The 21,358-nt window shown below is 39.9% G+C and overlaps 1 protein-coding gene across 3 annotated transcripts in view; it reads right to left on the reverse strand.

The window, feature by feature from the left end:
• The window catches only part of EPHA6 (EPH receptor A6), a 357,034-nt gene that overhangs the window by 199,323 nt on the left and 136,353 nt on the right, over window positions 1–21,358 (reverse strand). Inside the window, exon 6 of one of the 3 annotated variants that reach the window (XM_038766400.1) lies at window positions 1,010–1,090. The exons of the other annotated variants lie outside the window; for them this stretch is intronic. Within the exon in view, the coding sequence (XP_038622328.1) occupies window positions 1,010–1,090 (81 nt within the window). The remainder of the gene's footprint in view (window positions 1–1,009; window positions 1,091–21,358) is intronic. 3 annotated transcript variants of the gene reach the window in all.

The raw sequence follows: 21,358 nt of genomic DNA on the forward strand, positions 1-21,358 counted from the left end.
ACTCTTCTCGAGTGCTTAGTACAGTGCTTTACACATAGTAAGTGCTCAATAAATATGACTGACAATGAACGAATGCAGTGGCAAATGCTACAGAAAACCATTTTAAGTACACATTCTTGATGATATTCTTATGTAGTAGCTATATCTAACAATGCCAAAAATTGTTCAAAAGTCAAATAGTAAGGTTTGAAGTTCCAAAATCCCACAAAAATGTTTTGATTTTGGCAATGAAAAAGCTAATAAAATAAACACTTGAAAATGTGCATATCGCTTTGCATTCTTAAGATAACATTCTTGAACATTATTTGGGAATATACATATCTCAGCCTGTCAACCTTCTTCAAACTATAAACACAATCTTCCCAAATCGAATGCTATTTAAGCATTAATGTTTAGGCAGGCTGTCTTTAGAGAGATCTGAAATGGTGCCAGCACCTTCCTTATCTGTTTGGTAGTTTGTTTTCACAGCCTCACATTCTTGCTGGGAGGAGGAGGAGTTTGGGTTTGGAAATGACTTATTCATAACCCTTGATGATACATTCGTTATGGAACCCTATTCCCAATGGAGGAGCATACATAGCAAATACTGCACTGGCAAGTGATTAAATGCCTAAATGAAGATGAGACACTGATTGCCACCTAAGATATTCATTCTACATATAACTGTTAACATTATTTAGTTTAAGAAAAGCAACAGAAGGCTGGCAAACCAAAACGATAAAAACAACTGCAATCCCCTGCTTCAAAAGTAACAAAATTTGCTTGTCTTGGATGTATCTGAGAGGTCTGAGCCTAGGACTGCAGTTGGTCTTAAAAAACATAAAGTTGGTGTTTGTTCAAATGAGATTCCAACAGGAATGCTACCAGAACAGCCAATTAGGACTTTGGCTGCTCCTTAAACAGATTTTGTAGCCTTTTTCTGATTGTGACCTTGGCCTGCCTTGGACAAATTACTTACACCTTTTGGCACTTCATGTTCCCGCCTGTAAACAAGTATAACAATACCTGCCTCCTATTTGCCAACCTGGACTGCTGAGAGGGTAAAGTTGATAAAATCTGTAGAGGTCTTTGATTTCTTTGAAGGTAGGTGCTGTAGAAATACAAGGTGTTATTTGATTACTAAGAGTAGGATCATTCAAACAGATGCTTGGAATGTAGGGCAAAACTGAAAGCAATATTGGAGAGGAAGGGAGTGCACACAGATGATGGTTACTATCTGGGCTGTTGCTGTACCAGTGAACAAGCAGACCGGTATTTAGTTGAAAAATATTAACCCAGCATACCAACGACCCCAGGCTCTTTAGAAACATTTTTGTTGTTGCATTTTTTTTTTCCTTGGCAATAAATGCCATGCCAAAGCTAACATGGGATGCTAAATAAGTATTTGCTAAAAGTCAAACCATGTAACACTAAAGTCTTTTGTTTCATTACTGTCCTGATGCCATTGTGTTTTTTTAAAACTGCAGAAGGAGTACTCAAACCAGTTTGCTTATTCATCACAAAATTTTACTGGATTTTTTTCCAAAGCTCTCATTCTGTCAAAATATGCTGACCTTCCCTTTTATGGATCCTGTACTGAGTATTATTGGTGCTGCAGCAGGATGTATTTGCTGATTAGTGGTCTAGAAAGGCATTATACTGATTTTTTTTGGTATGGTTGTTATAAAAAGAGGACATTAATTGTAAAACCTCACCTTAATGCAACAACAACTTGTATTTTTCATATCAAAGGAAGTGCCTGCAAACATTAACTGGAAAAAAATGAAAGTTTCAACCACATTTAGAGCTGAGAGAGGGCAGAAGGTAGCCAGGGGTTCCCAGCCACTAAATGATTCAGTGCCATTAAGGAGGCCTGGCACTCCACCTTCACCAACCCTCAACCTCCCTCCCTCCCCAACCCTCAGAGAGATGACAGATGGCAGAAGAACAGTCTGTGTGGGGGACCCAATTTTAGTGTTAATTAAAGTCTGGGGGGGAAAATAAAAGTCACATTTCTGGATCAAGAGAAAACTACAGTTGATTACAACTGGCCCCAGTTTCCTGTTGGGAAACTTCATTTTCCTGCTATTTGCTATTAAGGTTTTTAAAAATACACTGGCAGTAAATGTTTTTTCTGAGTATACTGTTTCCCATGTAAAATGTAAGCTCCATTAGCTCCTCCTGGGCAGGGATCCTGTCTATCTAATCTATTGTACACTCACAATTGTTTATTTACTAGGGTGCTCTGCACACAGTAAATCCTCAATAAAAACCATTAATTGATTCCTGTACTTAGTACTGTGCTCTGGAAAGCTTCCATATGATGAAAAAGCATTCTTACTTTTGACAGCTGAGGAAAAATTTCTTTCAATTTGTAACATCAAAGACAGGTTCTCATTGAATTACTTCAGGGTATCAAAATGATGTACACAGTTCCAGTCTTCAGCCTTTCCACTATTGGTGCTAAAAAATCTCCTATAGTCATTTTCCCCAACACCCACATCCATTCATGATTCCAACCCTGCTGTCATATTTTTAGCAAAACTTCCCTTCCTTTTAGCATCAAACTTAGAAAAAGATGTTAACTTTTAACAAGCTATTCTCCTTCCCAGTATAGAACAGCCCTAGAGAGGGGTGGTCCAGGGTAAGAAGGGGTAGATTATAGTGCATAGGGAGCAGTAGAGTTGCAGTGATTCCCCCCTTGGAATAATAATAATAATAACGATAATAATAATGATGGCATTTACTAGGCACTTACTATGTGCAAAGCACTGTTCTAAGCACTGGGGAGGTTACAAGGTGATCAGGTTGTCCCAAAGGGGGCTCACAGTCTTCATCCCCATTTTACAGATGAGGGAACTGAGGAACAGAGGAGTTAAGTGACTTGCCCAAAATCACACAGCTGACAGTTGGCGAAGCCAGGATTTGAACCCATGACCTCGGACTCCAAAGCCCGGGCTCCTTCCACTGAGCCAGGCTGCTTCTCTACATTACAACCTCATGCCCCCTACTCTGAGACCACAACCCTGCACACTGAACTCAGCAATTTTACAGATGTTACTTTTACTGGCTAATATTCAGCCACAAGCACACCAGAGCACTGACTGTGTCACCAGTATGGGATCCAGCTAAAAAGCTGCTTAATAATAGATACCCTCAGAGGATGCCCTCAGACATAGAGGGAGAATCACAATCAATTTCTTTCCTTTGTACAAATTTCTGGGCAGAAATAAGAACTAGGAACAAGTCTGAATAAAAAAAAGGATTTCCAAGAAATGTGAAGATAGCTTGACTATTTTATAATAATAATAATAATTTTGGTATTTGTTAAGCGCTTACTATGTGCCAAGCACTGTTCTAAGTTCTGGGGGAGATACAGGGTGATCAGGTTGTCCCACGTGGGGCTCACAGTCTTAATCCCCATTTTACAGATGAGGTAACTGAGGCCCAGAGAAGTGAAGTGACTTGCCCAAAGTCACACAGCTGATGTGGCGGAGCTGGGATTAGAACTCAAGACCTCTGACTCCCAAGCCTGTGCTTTTTCCACTAAGTCACGCTACTTCTCTTATAAGTTCCCTAATAAATGAAAGTTACGGTGGTAAATAAAATGAAAATGAGTGCTGTTAAATATCAAGGAAAAATTTAGAAAAGTAAAAGCTAAGTGGAAATCATTTTTCATCCTTTGCAAGTCTTTTCAGATTATCTATTCAATGAATTAAAGAAATCTGTTTTTCAAAAGTGGAAAAGAAAGGCAGATACAAAAAAAACCAAAATAATTTAAATGACAACAAAAAATTAATCTTGGGATATTTTCTGTCTGGGGTCCCAAAATTACACTTGTACATTAATAACAATAACAATAATAATGGTATTTGTTAAGTGCTTACTATGTGATAGGCACTGAGGTAGATACAAGGTAACTGGGCTAAACACAGTCCCTGTCCTGCATAGGGCTCAGTCTTTACAGATGAGGGTACTGAGGCACAGAGATGTGAAGTGACTTGCCCAAGGTCACACAGCAGACAAGAGGAGCTGAAATTAGAACTCATGGCCTTCTGACTCCCAGGCCTGTTCTCTGTTTAAGGAAATTCCAAAGTGTAAAAATATCACAAGAACAATTAGAAATACAAAATTTTTTAGAATTAGCTGATGAACAAGCTTATACTGAGATGGAGGAAAACTAATGGTCAAAAAGTATTTGAAATAAATTATTTTGTACAAATGAGTAGAATATGTAGTATTAACTGGGTTTGATCTACTAATCCTAGGAAGAGCAATCAAGCAATTGCATTTACTGAGTGCTTATTACGTGCTGAGCACTGTACTAAATGCTTGGGGGAGTAAATACAACACAATTAGCAGACACATTCACTGTGCATAATGATCTTACAGTCTAGAAGACACAGATATTAATGTGAAGAAATTATTTAAAGATATTTACATAAGTGTAGTGGGGCTGGAGGTTGGGCGATTATCAAGTGTCCACAGGTCACAAATCCAAATGTGAAAGTAAGAAAAAAAAATGAAAGTATGAAAAAATAAACACACAGCAATGGAAGGATAATTTTTATGAATAATTATATTGGAGAGCCTAGCTGACCCAGATCTTCACGGAAAAAATCCCCAAGAAATTAAGTTTAGTCATTAAGCAATTGTTATTTAAAGATATCAGAGTACTAAATAAAAACATGAATTAGTTTTAATGACCCAGTTGTTTTCTATTCCTTTCCCAAATGTGCCTCAACTCTCCAATGTGAAACAAAAATAGGAGCAAAGACTAAACCTTCATAGAATTCTCCTGACTCAAACTCTTCAATTAGTAATCAATCAAGGAGGATGCTGTAAATTGGCTTCACAATCATTTTGCTCAGGATACCAAGGAAATAACTCTTGTGACGGATATAGAGTGTGATAAGCACTACTTTCCTCGGACAGAAAGATGGTTATTGAAATGAGCGTGGTTCCTAGTGGCTGGGACATACATTAACATGATGCATCTTTTCGCCACCAAAGCTTGGCTATCAGATATATGCTCCCCACTACCAATGCCACCCCTTGTGTGCTTAAGCAGAATGTTTAGCTACAGACAATGAATTCAAGTCTGATTACATTCTGACTATGGCAGAACTCACCACATGTGAGTATTTATTAAGTGTTAAATACCGCATATAGCAGAAGCAACAACAGAGCACCAGTGATGCGACCTGTTGCCCTTGAGATACGCAAAACAGTTCAGATAATGGCAATACCTCTAGCAGGATCTGAGCAACAGGAGTGAGATGCCAAGAGGCAAGACTATTATGACATAAGCAAAACTTTCTCCTCTTGAACCTAGTTCTGATCCAATTAGATCTTTGAGGACAGGAATCATACCTGCAAACTGTCGCACTCTCCCAGTCACTTAAGTGCTCTGCACAAAATAATACATTCCATAGACTGATTTGGTGGGACTGTTTCAGTTAGAAAACTAGTTCTGTTAATATGGCAACCCTTCGAATCATGCTATTTGTGGCCTTGTTATCCTCATATGTATCATAAGTACAGAAAACTTAAAAACTGTGTGGCCAATTTCAAGGAAAAACACAAAAAAGCAAGGCGCTTCACTGATAGTGGGGATATACAGGCTAGACAACTTCCTCTCTAAAGATAGCAATTTGTCTTTTAGTCCATAACCTGAGCTCCAAAAGGTGTAGTGCTCAAAATGCTACGGTTTAATGATAGCATCTCAGTTTTCTAGTGTAGTTCCGTGAATAGGTGGCTAATAAATTAACCAAAAGGTATATAATCTATTATTGACTGACTTCCCTCCAACCACATATCCCTACAACAACAGCTTGTTTCTTGTAAATTGCATTGTAGAGGTTTCATTTGTTACCTAGGTACTGATTTATAAATGGATAGAAAATGCAAATGATAATTTCTACTTAAGCTCAATTAGGAAAAAAAACTGAAGTATGCCACAAATTATGGTGGCAGGACCTGCATTAATAAAACAGGTCATTTTTTCAGAGATTAATGAATAGCTAGCTTGAAACAAAACAGAACATTCTCAAAATAGCAGAGTAATAAACCCACTTTGTAGCAGGAGCTCAAGACACCTTACAGAGTTGGGCCTCCACAGGCATAACCTGGGAGTGATAAGACCCTCATTTAATGAATCAGGAAAACCAAGATAATGTTGAGGAAAAAACTCTAAATGTGGGTGAATTTGACCCAAAACAGATGGATGTCTACAAAAATGTATCCATATGAGGTTATCACATTATACCGCATGCCAGGGTAACATGGAAACCTTTTTGCTCCTTGCCTTTGCTGGCTACTCTATCCATAGATTAACGGCTACGCTCCATAAGAACAGAGGTTAACCACTGGAAATGGTAGAAGCCTCGTAGGAAGAGTCATAATTAGTCATTATTATTTACTGAATACTTATTCTGTGCTGAGCACTGTACTAAGTGCTTCAGAGGATATAATAGGGTTAGCAGACATTTTTAATGTAAACAGAACTCAAACAGAGGTATTCTAAATTAGGACAAACACTGAAGAATAGAAGATAAAGTCAAGATCTTACAGTTTACACCAACTTAATGCATGGGAGTTAATAGTCTCCTCTGAGTCCTGATCTCACTGGGGCAATTCATCACGAGTCAAATCTCTCATTGCTACTGCAGAACCATTATGGCCACATGACCAAGTCTTAACCTCCCTGTGATTTCTCTAATTATCCAAAAAAAGGAACACACTTTCTGTGCCCTGAGCTTAGATACTTCAGGTCAGCAATACATGGGTGGCAGAAAACCTGGAGGGGAAAGGAGGGAGGACAGGAAAGAATGAGCGCACACTTTGTTGGATTTGAAAAGCCTTGCTTAAACTTCCAACAGAGTTGACTAAGTGCTTCTCCAGCACTTCCTTATTGGACAGACTAACTTTGCCCAGAAAAATCCAGTTATCAAAGGATTCAAGTAAATTTTGTCTTCCTAAAGAAAAGGGTTGAGTACCCTTTGTTTCCACTGGATTTGAATATTTATTAATAATAATAATTATGATATAATACTTGTGGCATTTGTTAAGTGTTTACTATGTGGCAAGCACTCTATGAAGTGCTGGAGTAGACACAAGGTAATAGGATAATCTTCTACCTTGGAGTTTAAGGTCAAAGTAGGAGAGAAAGCGTTTGGCAACCATTTTGCAGATGAGGAAACTGATCAACAGAGAAGTTCAGACACTTGACAAATGGCAGAGCTGTAATTAAAACCCAGGTCCTCTGATTCTCAGCCCTGTGCCCATGTCCATGGGCCATTTCCGCAACTGAGCTCTGCCCAAAGGATTTCAAATACAGTCTAACAAGCAGATTGTGAACAAACTGAAATTCACTGAATAAACAGTGAGATAATTTAGGCTTTCATATACACAGCAGCATTATTGCTATTCACTGATGCTTTATTTAATATTTAGAAATTGAGGGGTCATTTTTAAAGTGCAATATATTTGCAATTTAAATACTATTAAAATACTTATTTTTAGGGTAATGTGGGCTTGAGCCTGTCTCTGCTATAATGTAAGCTTCTTGAGAGTAGGAATTATATCTTCTAACTTTATTTTATTCCCCCAAGTACTCAGTGTAGTGCTCTGAACTGATTGTTTTAGAATTGAATGTTAAATTTGGGTGGATTCAAGAGTGCAGTAATGCCTCATTCTCATCCCATCATTGCAAGAAGTGCTGTTTCAAGCTAGGGACATAAGTGCCATGGGGGCAATCCATATGGTACAGTTCATTCCAGCTCCTGCAACAACATTCTTCTCTATAAGCTTCTCCACCATTGTCAGGATGTCCAGGGGCATACGATTTGTAATTTCAGACACATCCTCCTCCAAGCCAAAATAAATTGTTCCTAGGGTTTTCAACAGGTGTTTACCTTCACGTGCCCTGCCCAGGATAACTGTGTTGGTAAAAAACATGGTTTCAATTCCAAGGAATCTGTATGGAAGACTCTGCCTGGCATTTGTTCTTAAGGATATTGCCTAAGTACCGTTAATGAAATCTGTCTACAGATTGTTTGATTTCATATATGGCACAAATTTTAAGGAAAAGGTTCCTTTCCTTTCATGACAAAGTTTCATTTTTCAAAGCCTTTGGCTCCCCAAAATGGGTTTTGATCCAAGTCTACCCTTAATATCACCTCAAGAGATACAAATTTAGTGTGAGTCCTCTAACGCATTTCTTCTCCAGCTGCAGGATGACATGAAATGGTCACTGCTCTAGGCCATAGTTTATGGTTGGACTGGGAATTTCAGTTCACATTCACCTTCAGTTCAGTCATTTTGATTTTGCCAAAAGGGGAAAACTGCCAGATGTCACTTTTCCAATTGAAAATTGTGACCCCCAAAAGGGCTCATTTCTTGTATTTTTTTTTTTTACCTTAAGACAAGAAGTATGTGGCTTTTATAAAATACCACTGGGAGTTAGGTAAACCATTTTGTGGCGTATCTGCCCCAAACCAACTTCTCCCCAAAAGGAGTAGTGAACCAAAAATTTAAAGGGGAAAGAATAAATAGTTTCCTAAGCATTGTTCTTGTTCAGACAAAGCAGTGCTCAGGTAGAGTTGCAGATGTTCTAAATATGTTACAGCTTATTGAAAGTATCCAATGCAAAAGTCCATTTAAATTTCCCAAGATGACTTTGTTAAGAAAAACCCAGTAGAAGAATTGAAAAGATGGTGTGAAAGGAAAGAAAATGTTTTCTTAATATATTCAAAACCACCGAGGGCAAATTCTTTGTTAAGAGCTTTTGTAGTACAGGATATCCTAATCCTGTCAAGAGATTACTCTGAAAGAGTGAAAATAAAGCCTGCTCATATGCATTCTTCTAAAAGAGAAAGGGCTCATAATGAAGGAAATTCAGTAATGTGTTAGAATGATAAAAATAAAAACAATGCAAGAATGTTGAAGCACACATTTTTCAGGTTACTGTTTTATGAGATGATGCATTTATGGTAATTTTAGATGTAGTATTTTATAGCAAACAAATATGAAGATGTAGAAGCTGTGTTTTCGTCTCTTCAGTGATTTCCTATTTTGAGTGATCTTTATTAGCTTCACACTGTCATTGCTTTTTTCGTCCATTTTATTTGCACACATACAATAGGACAGTGTCTTTGGTCCTTACTGCCAGTGCTAAATATAAAAAGCATTTACTTTTAAAATAAGGCGTTCCAAACTACTTGACGTTGAAATAAAATGGACTCTGGTAAGTTTACATTTATGAAAACCATAAATAAAAAAGGTATGAATGACAGAGCCATCTAGAAAGTTACCGGGAGAGCTGACTACTACATAGAAGCAGCTTCACTTCCTTCATTCTAGTTTCAGGTCAGTAGCTTTATGCTATCTATCAATTTACCGTGCAGGACTTACGTTCAGGAGATAAATGAAGTACTGTCATTGACTTAGGAGATGCGACAGAATGGTAACAGGTTGAGTCATTATTCTGCAGTAGAAAAGGGTGAAAAAATGTTGTTGTATTTAATGGTATTTGTTAAGTTCTTACTATGTGCCAGGCATTGTTCTAAGCGCTAGGAAAGATACAAGATAATCAGGTCCCACATGGGGCTGACAATCTTCACCTCATTTTAGACATGAGGTAACTAAGGCACGGAGAAGATAAGTGAACTTGCCCAAGGTCACACAGTAGAGAAGAGGCGGAACAGGATTAGAACTCAGTTCTTCTGACTTCTAGGCTCGTGCTCTAGCCCCTAGGCCAAGCTGCTTCCACTTGGTAAAATTTGCTTCATCCTCTCGCAGAGGTTTCTTAATTGTTCCCTAAATTGATTTCTCTCCCCCATCTTAAGGCCACAGACATTCACATATTTCATTCACATTTTTAATATTCCACAATAGTGAGTGATACCAAAATGCAATTACACTCAACCGATCAGTAGTATTTGAGTGCCTGTGTGCCGAGTGATAATACTTTTTTTATGGTATCTGTTAAGCGCTATGTGCCGGGCTCTGTAGTAAGCTCTGGGGTTGATATGAGCTTAACAGGTTGGACACAGTCCCTGTCTACTTGGGGCTCACAGATGAGCCCTTATTTTACAGATGAGGTTACTGAGGCACAGAGAAGTTAAGTAACTTGCCCACGGTCACACAGCAAACAACTGTCAGAGCCAGGATTGGAGCCCAAGACCATCTGATTCCCACGCCCGTGCTCTTTTCACTAGCCCACTTTGTTTCTCAAAATAAAATTGCCAAAGCACCTTACATTGGTTATTTTAATTTGCTCCCCACTACACCCCTGCAAAATGGGGTTCAGCTATTATCGCCATTTTACAGTTGGGGAAACTGAGGCATAGGGAAATTAAGTGGCTTGGGACAGTACAACTGAGTAAGACACAGTCCCAGCCCTCAAGTAACACAAACCATTAACAAAGAGATGAAGGAAGAGGGAAAAAAAAAAGCTAAAGCTGCTTATAAGCTGAAGTAACTGAAAACACATAAATTAGTATCTAGGCAATATGCATAAGTACTATGATAAAAGTTCAAATGTAAGTTCTAAGTTTTACATTCTTTGTGATATTAATAGTCTCTACACTCCATCTTTTGCAAATATGTAACAAACATCAAGGCAAAAATTCCCCATAGCAGAAATCCGACTGAGTCAGTTCTCCTTGAGTAACACAGTCCCTTGAATGTAAATAAGGCACTTCAGGAGGTGAAGTGCCACTAGTGAGCCCAATGGTAGTTCCCTGGAATACAAATCCCGGCTCCGCCACTTGTCAGCTGTGTGACTTTGGGCAAGTCACTTCACTTCTCTGGGCCTCAGTTACTTCATCTGGAAAATGGGGATTGAGACTGTGAGCCCCACGTGGGACAACCTGTTCACCTTGTATCCTCTTCAGCGCTCAGAACAGTGCTTTGCACATAGTAACCACTTAACAAATGCTATTATTATTATTATTAATGTAAATATCCCTATATTCTAAGATTTCCCTTGTCCCTGCTCTATTGCTATGTATGTCTTCCCCTATAGACTATAAATTCCTTGTGGACAGGGTTCATATCTACCTATTGCTGTTTTGAACTTTCCCAAATGCTTAATACAGTACTCTATGGACTGTTTGCAGTGCCTGGCATTCTTTCCTCTTTGGCCTTCTTGTGTCTCCTTACTTACGAAGATTTCATTCAAAAAGATCTACTTTCTTGACAGAATAACTCCATGCTGATCTATCACTTGCAACGGATTTGCACTTTTCAACTGGCAGCTGGTGGCTGAAGCAGGCATGCTATGTATTGCCCAGGGCCTGAGAGCCATGAGTTCTAGCATACCTTGTAGCTTTTGGGTCTAGAAGAGGAGGTCCTTCCAGCTCTGACACACAACAATAATAATACTAATAATTGTGGTATTTGTTAAGTACTTAATATGTTCCAGGCACTCTACTAAGTAGTGGGGTAGATACAAGATAATCATGTGGGACACAGTCCATGTCCCACAGGGGGCTCACATTCTCATTCCCCATTTTACAGATGAGATAATTAAGGCACAGAGAAGTTAAGTACCTTGCCCAAGGTCACACAGCAAAGCGGCAAAGGCAGGATTAGTACTCAGGTCTTGCTTATTCCCAGGCCCATGCTCCATCCACTAGGCCATGCTGCTTCTCACCTCTCTCCTACCTGTCCATGAGAGCTGTTGGAAGGACTTCGGAATCAAATCTTCAGCATTTCATAATAATAATAATAATGATGGCATTTATTAAGCGCTTACTATGTGCAAAGCACTGTTCTAAGCGCTGGGGAATTTACACGGTGATCAGGTTGTCCCACGTGGGGCTCACAGTCTTAATCCCCATTTTACAGAGGGGGTAACTGAGGCTCACGGCTGAGCGGTACCACCAATGATTGGAGGTGAAGTCTTACAGCACTGCTGCAGTAATAGATCCCTAATGTTAGGGCTAAGGTGCGGGACAGGAAAAAGCAGCAGCAACAGAGAGATGCTCCATCTGACAGTCCTCCACCATGAGGGAGCTCAGCTGCTTGGAAGAAAAGCTGCCCTGATCCCACAACAGTGGGACTCTCCAACAGCCCCTGTTCTGCTTCCTCACCACATGGAAAAGAAGTGACAGCAAGAGCCTTTTCTCAACTTTCAGAACTTTGGAAAGGTTGTGACTGTCCTAGTCTAACATTTGGGGTTCTGGGCCTGAAGGACACCAGAACTCTCCTTCTCTAGCCACAGTATTCTACTGATCTTTTTGTATTTACCATTGTCCTTGGCCTTTTTTTTTGAATTTTTATTGTTTCATCTATCCTTATCTATTAGACCCCAATCAAACCATTGGGTGCACAACGCTAATAATAATAATTATGGTATTTGTTAAGGGCTTATTATGTGCCAAGCACTAAGTGTTGGTACATACAAAGTAATTAGGTTGTCCCAAGTGGGGCTCACAGTCTTAATCCCCATTTTACAGATAAGGTCACTGAGGCACTGAGACGTGAAGCGACTTGTCCAAGGTCACACAGCAGACAAACGTCGGAGCCGGCATTAGAACTCACATCCTCTGACTCCCAAGCCCAGGGTCTTGCCACTAGGCCATGTGCTTCACACTTCACATTGTGCTAAACACTGGGGAGAGTACACTACGACAGAGTTGAAAGATACATTCCATGCCCAAAAGGAGCTTGCAGTCTAGAGGGAAAGCCAGACATCAAAATAGATTATGAATATGTACATAAAAAATGCAGGGGGAAATGGTACAAATGCAAGTACACAGATGTACACAGGAGAAACAGTAGGGGATATAAGGACTTAAGGAAGGTCCCTCGGAGATGTAATTTTCATAAGTTTTTGAAGGTGGGGAGTGTGGTGGTCTGTTCAAAGCCAAAGGGAGAATGTGAGCAAGGGATTGGCAACGAGATAGACCAGATCGGGGTACAGTGAGTAGGCTGGCATTACAGGAACAAAGTCAGAGGACTGGGTTGTAATAGGAAATCAGCAGGCTTCATGGTAGGAGGGGGAGAGATGACTGAGTGCTCTGAAGTCACTAGATGGAGAGGAAGACGGGCACCAACTGGACGATCTTGAAGAAGGGAAGACATGGATTGAACATTTTCTTAGAAAAAATGATCCGGGCAGCGGAGTGAAGTATGGACTAGAGAGTGGATAGACCAGAGGCTGATAAGTAGTTAAAGTGGAAAGCAAGCTTTTGGATAGGGATAGTAGCATTTTGGATGGAGAGAAATGGAGAGATTCTAACGATGTTGTGAATAGACAGGATTTTGTGACAATGAATATGCGGGTTGAATGAGAGACATGAGTCAAAGATAATGGCAACGTTATGGCTTGAGAAACAGGGAGCATAGTAGTGTCATCAATAGTGATGGAAAAAAGAGAGGGGAGAGCAGGGTTTGGGTTGGAAGATGAGGATTTCTCTTTTGGACATTTCTCCTGGTGGGCAGGAAATTAATCTATCAACTCTGTTGTACTGAACTCTCCCAAATGTTTTGTACAGTGCTCTGAACATATTAAGAACTCAATAAATACCACTGATTGACTGATTAAGTTTGACAGTCCCAAGAGGAGATGTTCTGAAGGCTGGAGAAAATGCGAGACTGCAAATGAATCGATCGTATTTATGGAGCACTTACTGTCTTGCAGGGTACTGTACTAAGAACTTGGAGAGTCCAACAAAACAATATAATACACACATTCCCTGCCCAGAAGGAGAGAGCTCAGGGATGGAGAAGTAGGTTAGGGAATCAATCCTGTAGAGATGATAATTGAAGCATGGGAGCAAATGAATTCTCCAAGGAAATGGGTGTAGATGGAGAATCAAAGCCTTGAGGCAAGGACAGAGGGTGGGGGGCAGAGGAGAAGCCTGTGAAAAAGACTGGGAACAAGCAGTTAGAGACACAGGACACCGGTCCTTTTTGCTCTTGGCCACAACCAACTTATTCTTAGATTGTGAGCCTGTGCAGATACTAGATTTAATTCTCAAACTTGGTTTTTTTTTGTTTCCCAGTGCTTAACACACAGTAGGTACTTCGTTTATGGTATTTGCTAATTGCTTATTATGTGTCAAGCCCTGCTTTAAGTGCTGGAGTACATACAAGTTTATCAAGTCAGACACAGGGGCAGCATAGTACAGTGGATAGAACACAGGCCTGGGTGTGAGAAGGTCATGGGTTCTAATCCCAACTCTGCCACTTGTCTGCTGTGTGACCTGGGGCAAGTTACTTCACGTCTTTGGGACTCTGTTATTTCATCTATAAAATGGGATCAAGACTGTGAGCCCCATGTGGGACAGGGAATGGGTCTAACCCGATTAGCTTTTATCCAGCCCCGTGCTTAGAAGAGGGTCTAGTACACAGTAAGTGCTTAATAAATACCATAATTATTATTATCATTATGGGGCTCACAGTCTAAGTAATAAACTTGATAAATTCCATTACTATTAGATGTGGAGTTTCTATGGGGCCCATTTTAAGAAATGGACCACTTAATTTTAATGGAGCTCATGATAAAACTTGTTAGACAATTTTGTAATATGCAAATCTAATAGGCAAGAAAAGAGCAAACTTACTTCTGGTAACATTTAAACTCCGGGCAGTTAATACAAAATGAATGAGTCATTCATTCATTCAATAGTATTTACTGAGCACTTACTGTGTGCAGAGCACTGTACTAAATGCTTGGGAAGTACAAGTTGGCAACGTATGGAGACGATGGCAAATAAATCTTTAAATATATATATAGAGAGAGAGAGAGAGAGAGAGAGAGAGAGAGACAGTAAGAACAATGTGCCTCATTTATGTTGAATAATGCTGTTTGCTGATCACAACTGCAACTCTAAGTGCCCTAATTATTACCATTATTGTACAAATGAAGAAATTCAGAATTTATGCCTCTGTGCAAGAAAAGTTATATGGCAACAACTTCAACCAGAAACAATTACATTACTATTTTAACAGCAAGTGGGTTCTCGGACCTCCTCCTACTTTTCTTGTCATGTTACAAAATACTTATCCTCCAAAGTGCTGAATTAGCACTTCTAAAATGACGTTGTTCTTTCTTTAGAGTATGCAATCAGCACCCACAGACTTGGGGAAGCTGCTTTCAGAAAAGCCAATTCAGCAGAGTAAGAGAGGTGGTAAGCGGAGCATACAATTGAAGTGTGTGAACAATAAAAAAAAGAGGAGAAATAAAGTGAGATAAAGAATTGAAAGTGAATAATGGAGATTCAGAGGAGGGAACAGGAGGATTCAAAATAAGAGGGGTTGAGAACTGGTGACCAATTAAGAAATAATAATACTGTCAACCATCCAAGCCAGGAGTTTGAAAATAGAGAGACTGCTCTCATGATTCAGCATTGATTCTTGAATTTAAAGTGCCTAGGGAAACCGTGAAGAATGGGTTTATAAACACATTTCAAATTTACACCAATATGAGAAAGATGAAGAAGACAGTAAAGTAATAAGCCTCATATTTCAAGGCAATACTTAACCAGGTAACTTTGTCAGGTAGGAATATGATCCATCCTTCCCTATGTGCCTAGGCACAATAACTTGGGCTCCAAATGGAGTTTAATGTTTTTCCCTTTCTGAAATAGCCTATGTTCTCATTTTTAAAAAAAAAACAAAAAACAAACAGGTGGAATCTACAGGCTTTAAAGTTATTTTTGTTGTTGTAGGTATAAGGATACATTTACTAGGACAGGGCTGGTTTAGGGAAGAAGCAGCATGGCCTAGTGGATAGAGCACAGGAGTCAGAGGGACCTGGGTTCTAAACCTGGCTTGGCCACTTGTCTGTTGTGACCTTAGACAAGTCCCTTAATTTCTCTGTGCCTCAGCTACCTCATCTGTAAAATGAAGAATATGACTGTGAGTGCTTAGAACAGTGCTTAGCACATAAGTGCTTAACAAATACCATTATAATTATCACTATGGGGGATGGGGGCTGTGTCTACCCCGATGATCTTGCATCTTTCCCAGCTTTTAGTACAGTACCTGTCACAAAGCAAGCACTTAAATACCATAATTATTATTATTTGTATTATTATTAATCATACTAAAACAAACCTAATTCAGATAAATGGAATGAAAGACTCAGGCATCTGATTCACATGCTCCTTTGAGGGGGATTGAGTGGCGATTTCCTCCATTCTCATAATGTCTGCAGGAGTCCCATGGTGTCCATATGCCCACAAAAAACTCCCTATGCCTTAGGGGATGTTTAGCCAGACTGCCAGGACCATACAGCTGCTGTTCCTCCACAGACTATTCCCAAATGGCACACGCATATGGAGAGCACTGCTATTTGGAAGTAGTGGCAGGGGCTGTGTGTGCCATCTCTTTGTGTGTGCAAACGGGAACATATGAAATAAAGGGAAGGAGGGGATCCCTTGTGGGATTCTGGAAGCCCCTCCTCTGCAGGGGGCAGAGCTAGATTCCATTTTCAACAAATATAGTGGCTTGGGAGGCTTCTAGATGTAAACTATCTTTTGCTAATGAAAATTCCTTGAATTTATATGGCATATTCCCATCTGTGATCTCATTTCAGAGCACCAGGAATGGAAATTAAGGCCTAAAGACATTAAACAGCAGGAATGCCTGCCAATTGCAGGGGCTGTGACTAAAGAGACAAGTTCTAATACTAACTCTACTTTCCTGCTGGGGACCCTGGGCACATCACTCAGCTCCTCTTTGCTTCAGTTTCCTCAGCTGTAAACTGAAGACTAACTACCTATTCTTCCTCCTCCTTATACAATAAACCCCTTGTGGGCCAGGGGCTATATGTTACCTGATTGTATTGGATGTACCCCAGAGCTAGGCACATAATAAGACCTTAACAATACTACAACTAGTATTATAACTGCCTCCCCTGGGCAAACTACAAAGTTCACTTCCGACATTTTGGTTGTTTTTCCTGGCCAAAGGGAAACTGCTACATTGTTTGGAAAAGAGGAAGGCAGAAGAGAAAAGAGCCATGGAGAAAATCATGGCAACACTAGCCAGAGGAAGTCAGGTCAGGGATGTGCCCAGTGCTCCCCTGGCCGACCTCTTTCTGGCTCTTCGACTTTTGGATGTTTAGTCAGAAAGGTATTTGCACATGTGAGAATCATTACGAAGCAACCATCATTCTTGCCTGGAGAACAGGTCACAACTATTAAGGAACTGAATCTAGATTGTCTTCTGGACAGCGCATCACACTGAAATCTCCAGGCTAAATTAGAAAAACTCATTTTTTGCCATGTTGATCACTAATTCTTGATGAAGGAATTATGATGAATCATTAAAGTGGAGGAATTAGCCTTTGTGGTGGTAACCATGGGAGCACATCTCAAACTGAAGGACAGCCAACCCTTTTCCCAGCCACTGGTCCTGCCTCATTTCTAGCAGAACCATCTGCGTTCACAACACCCTGCCAACAAGGTAGGTGCTAGACTGCTTTGGGTGGGGGAAGAGCAGTACCTGGGCCAGCTGGGTGAGTACTGGGGATGGAATAAAAAGGAACTGAAAGAGGTGCAATGTAGAGCTTCCCAAAGAGCTTACACTCTTAGCACCCACAAGAAAATATGCCTGACCTAAGAGAAACAAGACTGTGAACGAGTAAATATTGTACTAAATATGGAAAGAATCAACTACTAGTACTGGAATCATAGCATTTCATTGTCCAGGAAGTGGTAATCTATATTCACTATATCCTGGGATGGGGAGAGGGGAAGGGAGAAATTAGGGAAAGGGCATGCCTTTTTCCAATTTTTTAGTGGAAGAGTTGTTTCTGGAGGATTTTTCCTGTGGATTTTCAGAGTGTAAATTCTACGGCGAAAACCCCAAGAAAGAACATTCATCTTACGAAGTCAATGCAGAAAGCTTCCACCCACTCCCTGCTCCCCACAAGTGTGCTGTAACCAGAAAAAGAGAATCCACATTGTACTCCTCACATTGTCAGGGTTCACTTAGTCCTCCCAATCACAAAGGGAACTACTGCCCTGAAGAGATGCAAAGAGGAAAATTTTGGGTTATGTGACAAATTCTTTGAACCCTTATGCACAATTCTTCAAAGACATAATGTCTCATCAAAAAAGGATCATCAGTGAAGTTATTCACGTAGAAACAAGAAATAGATTTGTACTTCTCAAGTGCTTAGTACAGTACTCTGCACACAGTAAGCGCTCAATAAATATGATTGAATGAAATGAATGAAACAGCCACTTTTAGGACTGAGCTACTTACGGTTCTTAATACCCAGTCATCTTCTTATTGTACAACTGGAAATTTGAATCAATAATTTAAAATTGCTCTAAATTGTGACTATGACGTTAATGCTATGGCAATTTGCACAGAACAAAATTTACCATTTCAATAAAATGCCAATATATTGTTTACTGTTCAAAAAGAAGGTATCAGTCACACTTTAAAGTCTAACCCCTGTTCTCCTAAGATTAAATGGAATAGAATGTTGGCTCAACTTTTTTTCCAGTAGAAATGCTTCTGTGACTTTAATTATGACACCACAATATTTCCATAATTAAGGCATTTGCAAGTGTCAGGGTTGGGTATAGATGTTCAATTCAAATTGTAACCTTCAGAAATGATACTCATTATACCAAATAAAGCTGTTCAGTTTTCTTTCTCACTCTGCAGTGTTAACCAATTTATTTCTGTAACGTAAGAAGATCAATCTCCCAGTGGCATCCTTCAGGTAATAACTAATGTTAAAAGGCTTCATAATTGCTGAAAATGCCAACCCTTCATTAGAACATGATGCTAAGTCCTTGACAACATGCAGCAATTCCAGTGGTAGGGTGTAAATACTAGGCATCACATATTTCTTTTTAATGGCAAATTTTCTGGGTTATAGCATTTGATTTTTTATTATAAAAAGTCCTTGGCTGCAATGACCTGATATGGACCAAAGTCACTTTTATTTCCAATATGCCATGCCATTTGGAATTGGTATTTCTTGCCCCCAAAATGCTGTCTGTTAGTAGGGTTGCCTAAGAAAAGACTACTGAGTCACACCACCTCCCCGATCTTACCAAATGGAGAAAATACTTCCTGTTGTATGTAGGGTAATGATAATATGCAGGGTATGTAGTGTAATAATAACAACTGTGGTATTTAATGAGCACTTGCTATGTGCCAAACACTGTACTAAGTCCTGCCGCAGGTCCAAGATAATCAGGTCCGTCACAATCTCTGTCCCATATGAAGCTCAGAGTCTAAATAGGATGGCAAACAGGCATTTAATCCTCAATTTATAGATGAGGAAACAGGCCCAGAGAAAGAGGTTGAGTGACTTGCTCAAGATCACAGATTTTCTTAAGAACAGTGAAAGGCCAACATTTCATTCTAAGGTTGGAGGTGATCAAGGTGTTGAGGCTTCAGGAGACAGGATTTTCTGGATCAGGGTTAAAAAAAGGAAGGAGTGATGGAACCAGTTGGAGACATAGTCAGAGGGGTACCTATTTTCAGAGACTTCTACCAGTGATCCCCAAAGCATAAGCAGAGATAAGCATGGACAGGAGAAAGTAGGAGAAAGAGTGGGGTGAGAAAAGAGAAAGTGAGAGAGAGAGGAAAAAAACCAGACTCACAGAAAGGATACGACAAGAGGCACAGAGCCAGGGAAGGATGAGGCGAGGATGGCACGTAATGAAAAGGGGCAGAAAAAGCCAAGGAAGGGGTATGGAGAATATAATTGGTTTGGAAAGCCAGAAACAGTTGGAAACACATCGATACGTGTTTGAAATCCATTGCCAAATTTTTGTCAGGTCTGTCACCAGAGGTTTGAGAAGATGCAATGGACCCATTGCTGCTCATGGTGATAGGAGCCTGCAGCATGCCATGGCTTAAGAGAGGGAAGAACTAGAACAGGGCCAACTGCAATTCACTGGGGCCCAGAGGCTGGGCCCTCCATGCCTTGTGAGGTGGGAATCTGGCCAACTGCAGCTTCAATGTGGTTGGTGGGATGAAGGGCCGGGGACAGGCAAGTAAGAGATAGATGCTGAACTTGCCCTTCCAGAGAGTTTGGCTTCCAGTTTCTACCTGAAGTCCATCCAGTAAAAAGCTTGGAGATGGAACTAACAACTTGGGCCCCATCCCAAGCTTCTCCCCCAGTGATCATACCTTTAGCTACCAAGAAAAGGAGGATAAAAGAATTATCATGTTGGGATAATCGGCCTCTTAAATATCAACTGATTGTACTTACAAGTGACGGTTAAAGAACAGACTGACTCTTGAAACCTTTCCACAAATACTATTACATGATTAAATAAAAAAGTAGGGAACTGATGTCCAATAAAGGTCTAAATACTTTAGTGGCCACTTACATGCATCCACAAGGTGACTATAAAGGAAAATAAATGAGGGTGTAGTTAAGGGGGCATGTAATTTTAAACTTCCTATCATACTTAAGGTTAGAGAGCATTCAGTAAAAGAGCAATTGTTTAAACTGGACCTTGCTGAACTGAGAAGAGTTGACAGGGACTTTAATACTTAGTCAGCAGCAATATATCCCTTGCAAATCACCAACCCCTACATCACTTCTTCCAAAATCCACCATGTACACAGAACTCTAATGAGTCTTCTAATTTGTGTTTTTATTTTTAAATTGGCAATCTATCCTCATAAGCAAGTCACCTTCACATGTACCTGGAAACAACCACCAAAATGCCCACATAGTAAATGTCCATTACTACTTCAACTAGACTAATTTTTATTAATGGATTTCTCTTTTCTGATAATATCAACTGGGTATTTAGCAAAGGTAATATTGTGGCCTTACTATGCCTTTCCCAATCAACATCACACTATTTATTTCAAACTGGTAATTAGCTTCCTGCCTGATTTGTCACACTTAATTTAAAATCAGGCATGAAAGGTTGTTAAGAACTATAGGCATGATGCTAATATCTGCTTAAGCTAATGGCTTCTGGCTGCCTCAATTGATCACTTTTCATTTGCATGCCTGTGCCAATGGCTGTAGTCTCTGAAAACTATGACGGGCACATACGGATTTTTGAATCAAAGAGAAAATAAGGTACAGTTAAGAGTCCAACATCTCTGAGCAAAGACGAACTGTTTTATAAAGACTTGCTCTGAAGTGTATCTGCCTCCTTGTTGATCTTCCTAACTCTCATTTGCATGCCTGTGCCAATGGCTGTAGTCTCTGAAAACTATGATGGGCACATACGGATTTTTTAATCAAAGAGAAAATAAGGTACAGTTAAGAGTCCAACATCTCTGAGCAAAGCCGAACTCTTTTATAAAGACTTGCTCTGAAGTGTATCTGCCTCCTTGTTGATCTTCCTAACTCAAATACCTCCCTTCCGCTGCCTAGATCATTTTTCTAAATCATCATTCTGCACTTTTCCAGCTCCTAAAA

Source organism: Tachyglossus aculeatus, chromosome 24 (genome assembly GCF_015852505.1).
Source record: "Tachyglossus aculeatus isolate mTacAcu1 chromosome 24, mTacAcu1.pri, whole genome shotgun sequence".
NCBI classification, from domain to species: Eukaryota; Metazoa; Chordata; class Mammalia; order Monotremata; family Tachyglossidae; genus Tachyglossus; species Tachyglossus aculeatus.